This window comes from Helianthus annuus, chromosome 9, assembly GCF_002127325.2.
Source record: "Helianthus annuus cultivar XRQ/B chromosome 9, HanXRQr2.0-SUNRISE, whole genome shotgun sequence".
Lineage (NCBI taxonomy): Eukaryota > Viridiplantae > Streptophyta > Magnoliopsida > Asterales > Asteraceae > Helianthus > Helianthus annuus.
In genome coordinates, this window is record NC_035441.2 from 131380951 (window position 1) to 131392579 (window position 11629).

General features: G+C 37.6%; 2 protein-coding genes across 2 annotated transcripts; both read left to right on the forward strand.

Moving 5' to 3' along the window:
* Positions 1-546: 546 nt before the first annotated feature.
* LOC110874686 lies at positions 547-2181 on the forward strand. The gene is made up of 3 exons (XM_022123187.2): positions 547-1071; positions 1589-1671; positions 2135-2181. The coding sequence occupies exons 1-3, from the start codon at positions 815-817 to the stop codon at positions 2137-2139; spliced, it is 345 nt and encodes a 114-aa protein (XP_021978879.1). The 5' UTR covers positions 547-814; the 3' UTR covers positions 2140-2181.
* Positions 2182-6623: 4442 nt separating this feature from the next.
* LOC110874685 lies at positions 6624-8262 on the forward strand. Its single transcript, XM_022123186.2, has 3 exons — positions 6624-7151; positions 7670-7752; positions 8216-8262. The coding sequence occupies exons 1-3, from the start codon at positions 6895-6897 to the stop codon at positions 8218-8220; spliced, it is 345 nt and encodes a 114-aa protein (XP_021978878.1). The 5' UTR covers positions 6624-6894; the 3' UTR covers positions 8221-8262.
* The last annotated feature ends 3367 nt before the right edge of the window (positions 8263-11629 follow it).

Below are 11629 nucleotides of genomic sequence, written 5' to 3' on the forward strand. Positions count from 1 at the left end.
ATTTATTGCTCTTATCAAAGAAAACTACTGCCCTCAGCACGAGGTTGAGAAGATAGAGTCTGATTTCCTATCACTGGTCATGAAGAACCTGGACTTCCAGGCTTATCTCACAAGTTTCAACACCCTGTCGAGATTGGTTCCGTACTGTAACGCTCCGCGTTTCCATAACTTTCCTAATTTAGAAATCGAGACTTAAAAATATATTTTTAGAAGCTTGCCTCTTTCAAAAAATTTAATCCGTTGTAACGTCGAAAAATCTTTAATCCTTAATTTAATTCGTTATAATCATTCCTTATTTTAATTAATTAAATTAATTAATTTTGCTATTTAAAAGTTATTTTTATAATAAAACTAGTTAGTCTCGTTGAACCTTAAAGTTAGAAGAGATATAAACTAACCTAGTTAGTTAGTTGTAAAGTTACATTCTTTTAAAAACATCATGACATAAGTTGGGTTATTAAAGTCAAGGGACCATTGGGGCAAAAGCCTAGTATAAATGACTAGCAAAACCCTAACCCCCATTTGTTATTCAGCCGTCACCCACAAGATACCTCTCCTTCATCTCCCTCTTTTTTTTTTCTTTTGTTACCAAAACCTAATCTAAACTCACTCTCTTACAAAACTCAGACAAACACCCTCATCTTTAACCCACCCTCTCTCGATCTCCCCTGCAACCACACACCCACTGCCAACCTCTCTCACTCTCAAACAAGGTCGCCGGAATCCGGCGATGACCGACAAATGTCTGGCGACGGCGACGACGGGCGGCAACAGCGCCGCCGTCTGCGGCGGCTGCGGCGGTGGCTAGGGTTGAATGCGGGGTGGAGATGCGGCGTCGTGGTTCAGCTCAACATCGGCTTCAGGTCTGGCTCGGGCTAATCGGCTGCTCAGATTAGTTTTTTTGGTTCGTTTCATTTTGGTTCGTGTTCGTTTCAGTTTCGAATCGGGTTCTTCAGACCGGTCCAACTCGACTCTCGGTCAAGTTCGGGTGTCGGTTCGTGTGTCGGGTCAACGCCAGTCAAACTGGTCAGCCGAGCTCGCCGTAATCGGAACTCGCGTGTTACGTCTTCGGTATACTTTTCTGTTTTTATGTTATCTAATTTCTTTTTATTATACACAAGGAAAACTATAGCATGTAGATAAGAAAGCTTGAATTAAAAACAATGGTTAACTGGGACTGTTCGATGAGTTTTTAAGGAAGATGATAACATGTGATGTTGAAAATAGTGTACTGTTGGTGTTTTCAAAAGTTGTTGGTTCATATTCAATTATGGGTTTTCATTTGGAAGATGACAGTCTATACCTTTATGTAGTAAACCAATTATGTTATTAAAACAAGTTATTTACAATTTCTCATTTATTAAAAAAAAAAACAAAATAGTTTATACGAAAGTAAAACAGTTACTGTTTAACCATTTTATTATAAATAACTAAGGATATTTTTTTTTTGTCAAATACCTAACTCAAAATGTTTGTTGTTTTAAATAAAATATGTATATATTGGTTAAAGTCATGTTTTAATAAGTGTTTTACAAAGAATGTTGTCATTTGAATCTTAACATTTGAAATTCACGTATTTCATATCTAGGATAATCTATCTTGTTCGGTCTCTTGGATTTCCCAATCTTTTACTCGTGCGTTACTTTACAAGGAAACGCAAACGCAGTCAATGTGAGTATACTCGAACCCATTTTTACTTTTAACACTTTGGGTGCAACATGTATTCTATATTAAACGCACATGACACTTGAAACTTATTTGAAACTTACTCTATCCATTTAAACATGAAACATGAAACTTGTGAATCTTGAGACTATTTTGTGCTATGTGAACGTTTAATTCTTGTGTGTAGTTCCGCCTTAACAATAGTAGCGCTATAGGAGTAATGCACCTCCCCGTTAGTCTTTGGGGTATTGTTAGGAGGAGACATATCAACCTCCCGTGAAACTTTGGGTTAGGTACTTAAACGCATTGGGAAACTTGGGCTATCACTTGGACTACGTAAACTAGCACGTTGAAACTATTTTATTATGTTCATGTTGGATATGAGTTTTATTCTATTATGCTATGTAAACAAACTTGTATACTCGCTCTTTGCTTTTGCATTGAAACTCTATTTTAATACATGTTGCAGGTTGATTATTGAAGTATGGACGATTCATGAAACAAGTTTAGGGTGGACTAGATACACGCCTAGAATATTCTATCTTTTGTTTGTTATGTTACTTGTTGAAACAATGTTGTTATTTCCTTTTTGAATCATGTATGACTTTTAGTTTTGAAATGAAATTTGAATTTAAATTAATTATTGTCACATAGTGTTATGATGTCTCTTGCAATCTAGTTTTCGTCTCATCCTGATGTTTCCGCCATCGGTTGGGGTGTGACAGATTGGTATCAGAGCCATAACTATAGGGAATTAGGAAAAGTAGGAATGCTTTAACCTAGTCTATAGTTTTAGAGCTTTATTCGTATGTTTTGCTTGAAACTACTTGCTTGCTACTTTATTTGCTTTTATTGATTCTCTTTTGATCTTTTAAGCATGATTTGCCACTTGTGTGTTAAAGCTTGACATGCTATACTTGTTTTATTATGCGTTAATATTTGCTTCATTGTTCTCTCGTTCATGTGTTATTTGTGACATACTTTTTATGAGTTAATAATTGTTTCATTATTCCATTCTTTATGTGCCATTCTTGACATGTTTATACTTGTTCGTCTAATCCTTGACATACACTTTTCCTCATACATTTTACTCGATTAATCTAAATCCGACAACTCGTATTGTACAAAAGAGACGAGTTTACCAAAATAGGCGTGAAACCCACAATTTGGTAAACAACTCTCATCCCGCTTGATTTCATTTTGTTGCACGAAGTTACACCATTAAGTTAGGAGTGAAATCCACATCTTAATGGAAATTTCAAATTTCAAATTTCAAATTCAACTTCTAGTGGACCCTCGTTAACGTATCGAAATTAAATTTTGATCCAACGAGTACTAACCACACTTAGGGTACGAACTCGTCAAGCTAGGGGTGAAACCCGCACCTAGTCGACTAGTCCCACTCCTTGATTTTACATAAACCTCGCCAAGTCTCGAATTTTCGATTGAATTGGGGCATGTAGTAACCGGAAGGGTGAATACCGTTAACCGACTTGTCGGCGAGAGTATACCATCTATTAGGCCAAAGCATGCTCTTCAATTTCAAATGACCTGTCGACCACTTTGGTTAGTCAACGTTCCGTTTTGGAACCATCCAAGTCTCTTTTATCGAACTTACGCCTTATTATTTTCGATCTTTTATGATGAAATTCTCTCTTGTCAATTTTGAACTATTTGTGGAATTTCACCTTTGCGCATACATCATACTATTATTTTTCATACAATTATGCATTATTAGCATGCATAATTTCTCGTAATTTTATTTACATTTTTTTTTCTTTTTGTAACAAGTGGAGGCATATCGTCGAGATAGGAGTGATTTCCTTACCTTGACGATTAACTGCGCTTCTTTTTCTCATCTTACAACGACCTCACCAATGGGTTAGGGGTGATTCCATTACCTGGGTGATCGTTACCGATACTTTCTTTTAATAGACTATGTTATGTAAACACGATCATTTATACATCTAAATCGTTTATCATTAGTCAAATCTCTAATTATTTCAAAATGCATTGTTTATATGAATGAACTCCTTATCCTACAATCTATAATTTCATATTGCTTACACACGTGAAATTTTTAACTTTTCCGTAGACACTTGTTTCTCAATATTCAAAATTTCACGAAATAGTACTCGTCAACTTAGTCGGTCTAACAAATCCATTGCCCACGAATTTGTATTCAACATAACTATTAAAACAAGCTCATCTCATTAAACTAGAGATTTTCTATTTTTAAATGAGAATCAAATCAACTTTTTCGCACACACCTATAAAATATTACCAGTATTATTTAAGCATTTACTAAAACTCCTTTTCAAAACCAATAAAACATTTTTCAACAACCACTAAGCTCGTATACCAAACTCCTTTTTCTAAGGATCAACTTTTCCTCAAGAATCTATAAACTTCAAAACTTTCTAATATAAAAGTTACTTAAAACGATGCAAGCTTGGTAATCCCAAGAACTTTTCAAAACCTCGCTCGATACACCAATTAAATTCAAAACACGTGGGCAAGGAAACTTCATAAGGACCGACAAGTTCTCAACTATGTAAATTCTTTTAAAACCATAATAGCATTTCCATTTCTTTTTTTTACAAAGTATCCTTTTGCATAATCAAAAGATGTTTTCTTTTATATTCTCCTTACCTTCACAAACTAGATTTTACATTCCATGACAAGTCAATCTATTTTAACTTCACGTTTTGCTCAAACAACTATATATGCATATCATTTTACACGTTTTAGTCAATATCTCCCAACAATCTCACGCGCGTCACTCGCCCCTCTTTTTCTTTCATACTCAAAACTTTAATCTTTTACGCGCATAAACTCGTGCATTTCGATTTATACTGTAAATAAAATCATTATTTCCTACATCCATACTTATGCATTCTATGCCTTTACTTATGTTCACACTTACACATTTATGTTATACTCATGCTCCCAAAATTCATACGTTTTACGTTTATACACACACTCACAATTATACATTTACATTGTCCTTACATTCATGTCTATACTACATTAGTATTCATATTTATACGAGTTATGTTTTCATTTGCACTTTTACAACTTTGTTACACTTATACTCATACGCATGTATTTTATTCATACTTAAACATTCATGCTTTACACTTAATTTTCACATTTACATCCATACTCATGCATCTTGTGTTTATACTCATATTTATACTCGTATTCACACTCGTACTCGCATTTATACTCTCATTTATACGATTTATGTTATACTTGTACTCGTGTTTATACTCTCATTTATACGATTTATGTTATACTCGTACTCTCATTTATACTCTTGTTTTTATGATTTATGTTATACTCGTACTCGCATTTATACTCCCGTTTATACGATTTACGTTATATTCGTACTCGCATTTATACTCACGTTTATAAGATTTCTGTTATACTCGTACTTTTGTTTGTACTCTCATTTATGCGAATTGTGTCTATACTCACGTCATTCGTTCGTGCTCAAATTGTGCTCACATTTATGCTCATTTTAATACACGTTATGCTTATACTTTTACTCATACTCCTGGCATGCGTTTTGTGTTTATGCTCACGTGCGTGTTCAAATTTAAACTTATACTATGCTCATGCTTTTTACTCAAAAATTTATACATTCGCACATGTACACGGGCGAGACCCGAAGGATTCGCTTACGTTTGACTTATACTATTTGGAACGTAAACATGCTTATATGCTACATTTCTATACTCACGCATACTTGTTTTCAAAATTTATGTATACCTTGAGTCATACGTAACGAGTACAAGCTATGCGGATCATGCGACGGTCAATATAATCGCGGGTGCACACGGGATTATAGTGATGGGCGTATGAGAAACCATAGAGTGTACTACTGTGTATGGTAGGACACGGGATGTAACATGACACCGAATACGAAACGGGCGTAACGTGGTCAAAACATGGTGGATATGCCGTTGGTACTTCCTATATATAAGTGTTTTCACTATGTTACCAAACTTTCGTAAAACGTGCCGTGAGAAATTCAGTGTTTTGTAGACCTTTTGGACCTAATACAACTTTAAACAACTCACAGACGCATTATATCCGATTATCCACGACGAGACCTCATCCTTAACACACTACCTTGTCTATCCGATACTTACGCTATTCTCATAATCGCATTCGTTTATTAAATCAATCATTTACTGTTATACTCCCATTATTCTCCGTCTTTTATATGAACCCCGTTCCTAATCAAGTCTATTGAAACGTTCGAATCCTAATCTACGTCCTTGCTTTTGAAACTATCTCTCTATTCTTTACTCTTCCGCGAACACCCGTAGTTGGTCGTTACCTCGAAAACCATTTTTGCATACTAAATTTTCCCTTTTAAATGCGACACGTTTTATATATATACCTCTCCAAGTTGATTCAAAACCGTGTAAACTCACACACGTGTACGCTTTTACTTATGCTAAATATCTCGATCCTTTTAGTTAAAATGCTTTTCTCCAAGGTCATCCTCTTGAATAAATTTCGGGACGAAATTTTCTAAAGGAGGGGAGACTGTAACGCTCCGCGTTTCCATAACTTTCCTAATTTAGAAATCGAGACTTAAAAATATATTTTTAGAAGCTTGCCTCTTTCAAAAAATTTAATCCGTTGTAACGTCGAAAAATCTTTAATCCTTAATTTAATTCGTTATAATCATTCCTTGTTTTAATTAATTAAATTAATTAATTTTGCTATTTAAAAGTTATTTTTCTAATAAAACTAGTTAGTCTCGTTGAACCTTAAAGTTAGAAGAGATATAAACTAACCTAGTTAGTTAGTTGTAAAGTTACATTCTTTTAAAAACATCATGACATAAGTTGGGTTATTAAAGTCAAGGGACCATTGGGGCAAAAGCCTAGTATAAATGACTAGCAAAACCCTAACCCCCATTTGTTATTCAGCCGTCACCCACAAGATACCTCTCCTTCATCTCCCTCTTTTTTTTTCTTTTGTTACCAAAACCTAATCTAAACTCACTCTCTTACAAAACTCAGACAAACACCCTCATCTTTAACCCACCCTCTCTCGATCTCCCCTGCAACCACACACCCACTGCCAACCTCTCTCACTCTCAAACAAGGTCGCCGGAATCCGGCGATGACCGACAAATGTCGGGCGACGGCGACGACGGGCGGCAACAGCGCCGCCGTCTGCGGCGGCTGCGGCGGTGGCTAGGGTTGAATGCGGGGTGGAGATGCGGCGTCGTGGTTCAGCTCAACATCGGCTTCAGGTCTGGCTCGGGCTAATCGGCTGCTCAGATTAGTTTTTTTGGTTCGTTTCATTTTGGTTCGTGTTCGTTTCAGTTTCGAATCGGGTTCTTCAGACCGGTCCAACTCGACTCTCGGTCAAGTTCGGGTGTCGGTTCGTGTGTCGGGTCAACGCCAGTCAAACTGGTCAGCCGAGCTCGCCGTAATCGGAACTCGCGTGTTACGTCTTCGGTATACTTTTCTGTTTTTATGTTATCTAATTTCTTTTTATTATACACAAGGAAAACTATAGCATGTAGATAAGAAAGCTTGAATTAAAAACAATGGTTAACTGGGACTGTTCGATGAGTTTTTAAGGAAGATGATAACATGTGATGTTGAAAATAGTGTACTGTTGGTGTTTTCAAAAGTTGTTGGTTCATATTCAATTATGGGTTTTCATTTGGAAGATGACAGTCTATACCTTTATGTAGTAAACCAATTATGTTATTAAAACAAGTTATTTACAATTTCTCATTTATTAAAAAAAAAAAAACAAAATAGTTTATACGAAAGTAAAACAGTTACTGTTTAACCATTTTATTATAAATAACTAAGGATATTTTTTTTTGTCAAATACCTAACTCAAAATGTTTGTTGTTTTAAATAAAATATGTATATATTGGTTAAAGTCATGTTTTAATAAGTGTTTTACAAAGAATGTTGTCATTTGAATCTTAACATTTGAAATTCACGTATTTCATATCTAGGATAATCTATCTTGTTCGGTCTCTTGGATTTCCCAATCTTTTACTCGTGCGTTACTTTACAAGGAAACGCAAACGCAGTCAATGTGAGTATACTCGAACCCATTTTTACTTTTAACACTTTGGGTGCAACATGTATTCTATATTAAACGCACATGACACTTGAAACTTATTTGAAACTTACTCTATCCATTTAAACATGAAACATGAAACTTGTGAATCTTGAGACTATTTTGTGCTATGTGAACGTTTAATTCTTGTGTGTAGTTCCGCCTTAACAATAGTAGCGCTATAGGAGTAATGCACCTCCCCGTTAGTCTTTGGGGTATTGTTAGGAGGAGACATATCAACCTCCCGTGAAACTTTGGGTTAGGTACTTAAACGCATTGGGAAACTTGGGCTATCACTTGGACTACGTAAACTAGCACGTTGAAACTATTTTATTATGTTCATGTTGGATATGAGTTTTATTCTATTATGCTATGTAAACAAACTTGTATACTCGCTCTTTGCTTTTGCATTGAAACTCTATTTTAATACATGTTGCAGGTTGATTATTGAAGTATGGACGATTCATGAAACAAGTTTAGGGTGGACTAGATACACGCCTAGAATATTCTATCTTTTGTTTGTTATGTTACTTGTTGAAACAATGTTGTTATTTCCTTTTTGAATCATGTATGACTTTTAGTTTTGAAATGAAATTTGAATTTAAATTAATTATTGTCACATAGTGTTATGATGTCTCTTGCAATCTAGTTTTCGTCTCATCCCGATGTTTCCGCCATCGGTTGGGGTGTGACACGTACCTTGTGACCCCGGAACCTAAACGAATCGCGCGTTTCATTGGGGGTCTGGCCCCAGAGATAAAGGCTAGCGTGAAAGCTTCTAGGCCCGCTACATTTAGATCCGTAGCAAATATATCTCTGTCTCTTACACTGGATGCAGTGAGACAGAGATCATTGCGAAATGCTGACACGGAGAAGAGGAAACGTGAAGATGATGATTCATGTAGGTCAAGCAAGAAGCGCCGGGGGAATCGTGATCACAAGAAGGGATCAGAGACCAAGAAGAATGACCGACAGTCGGGCGATAGGCCCAAGTGCAATGTTTGCAAGAAGCACCACTTCGGAAGGTGCAGGTATGAACAGAAATCCCAGCCGAAAGCATGTGGGATTTGCAAGTCCTCTGAACATAGGACTCTTGAGTGCAAGAAACTCAAGGATGCAACTTGTTATAGTTGCAATGAAAAAGGGCACATCAAGACTAACTGCCCGAAGATAGTGAAGAAAGCTGAAGAAGGGAAAAAGACCAATGCCAGGGTCTTTCAGATGAATGTCCAAGAGGCTATCCAGAACGACAACGTCATAACTGGTACGTTTCTTATCAATGATGTATTTGCAAGAGTATTATTTGATTCTGGAGCAGATAAATCCTTTGTGGATGATAAGTTTTGTGAGTTGTTAAAATTGCCTGTTAAAACCTTGAATGTGAAATATGAAGTAGAACTAGCTGATGGGACTATGGGAACAGTCTCAACTGTTTTAGATGGATGTGTTATATCCATTAGGAATCACTCATTTCCTTTATCCCTATTACCCTTTAAACTAGCTGGTTTCGACGTAGTATTGGGTATGGATTGGTTATCGTATAACCAAGCCCAGATTGTATGCAACAAGAAACAAGTGGTAATCAAGACTTCGTCTGGAGAACCACTTACCATTCAGGGAGATACTCGACATGGATTGCCTGCACAAGTATCTATGCTAAAGGCGTCCAGATGTTTGAAGAAAGGATGTGTCATTTATATGGCCCAGGTGACTATTAGTGAGGAAAAACCCAAGATCGAAGACATCCCAGTCATCTCTGACTATCCTGAAGTTTTCCCAGAAGAACTGCCTGGTTTGCCACCAGATCGGCAAGTGGAGTTCAGTATCGACATCATTCCAGGAGCAGCGCCCATCGCCCATCGCAAGAGCACCTTATAGATTGGCACCCACGGAAATGAAAGAATTGAGGACGCAGCTAGATGATCTGCTAGCCAAAGGTTTTGTTAGACCAAGTTCATCTCCGTGGGGAGCGCCAATCTTGTTCGCCAAAAAGAAAGATGGTTCGATGCGTCTATGCATCGATTACCGTGAGCTTAATAAGGTTACAATCAAGAATAGGTATCCTTTGCCCAGGATCGACGATCTGTTCGATCGGTTGCAAGGAGCAAGCTACTTTTCCAAGATTGATCTCAGGTCAGGCTACCATCAATTGAAGGTTAAAGACGAAGATGTACACAAGACTGCATTTAGGACTTGCTATGGTCATTTCGAGTTCCTAGTGATGCCTTTTGGGCTCACTAATGCACCTGCCGCATTCATGGATCTCATGAATCGCGTCTGCAAGCCGTATTTGGATAAATTTGTCATTGTCTTCATCGATGACATCCTCATCTACTCAAAAAGTCAAGCTGACCACGAGAAGCATCTTCGATGTATTCTTAAACTGCTTCATCAAGAAAAGCTTTATGCCAAATTCTCTAAATGTGAATTTTGGCTACGAGAAGTTCAATTCCTTGGACACGTAGTCAGTGAGCGTGGTATCCAAGTGGATCCCGCCAAAGTTGAAGCCGTCATGAATTGGCAGGAGCCGAAGACGCCTACGGAGATTCGCAGTTTCCTAGGTCTAGCAGGATACTACAGACGCTTCATCGAAAATTTCTCAAGGATTGCTGCACCCCTAACTTCTTTAACTAGAAAGAATATAAAGTTTAATTGGGGCCCTAAGCAGCAAGAAGCTTTTGATATCCTCAAACAGAAACTAAGCAATGCTCCTGTGTTGACATTGCCGGAAGGAATGGAAGAATTTGTAGTGTATTGTGACGCATCGCACACCTGGATGGGTTGTGTGCTTATGCAGAAGGGCAAGGTAATTGCCTACGCTTCACGACAATTAAAGGTGCATGAAAAGAATTACACCACCCATGACTTGGAGTTGGGTGCCATTGTATTTGCACTAAAGCTCTGGAGGCACTACTTGTATGGCATTAAATTTGTGATCTATTCTGATCACAAAAGCCTCCAGCACCTGTTCAATCAGAAAGATTTGAATATGAGGCAGCGACGTTGGATGGAAACTCTGAACGATTATGACTGTGAAATAAGATACCATCCAGGCAAGGCCAACGTAGTCGTAGATGCCTTGAGCAGGAAAGAAAGGGTGAAACCAATAAGGATCAATGCCAAGAGCATTGAAATCAAGAACAGTCTGAATGAAAGATTGTTAGCTGCACAGAAAGAAGCTGTGTCAGAAGCTAACTATCCTAACGAAAAGCTAGGAGTAACTGAAGAGCAGTTATCCTATCGCAAGGACGGAATTTTGAGATTAAATGGAAGAATATGGGTTCCTGTTTATGGAGGTCTTCGTGACGTTATCCTTCAGGAAGCCCACAGTTCCCGATATTCCGTTCATCCTGGAGCTGACAAAATGTACCAGGACTTGAAGGCAAACTTTTGGTGGATAGGCTTGAAAAAGTCTATAGCCACCTACGTAGCAAAGTGTTTGACTTGTGCGCAAGTAAAAACTGAACATCAAAAGTCGTCGGGCTTGCTACAACAGCCTGAACTTCCTGAGTGGAAGTGGGAAATGGTGACGATGGATTTCATCACCAAGTTGCCAAAGACAAAGAAGGGAAACGATACAATATGGGTAATAGTTGATAGACTGACTAAGTCAGCACATTTCCTACCCATAAAGGAGACTCATAGCTCCGATATGTTAGCCCAGTTGTTTGTAGATAAGATTGTAGCCCTTCATGGCGTGCCTGTGTCTATCATCTCTGATAGAGATACCAGATACACGTCACACTTTTGGAAAAGTTTCCAACAATCTTTGGGCACACGTTTGAATTTCAGTACGGCTTACCACCCTCAGACAGATGGACAGAGTGAGCGTACAATCCAAACGTTGGAAGAC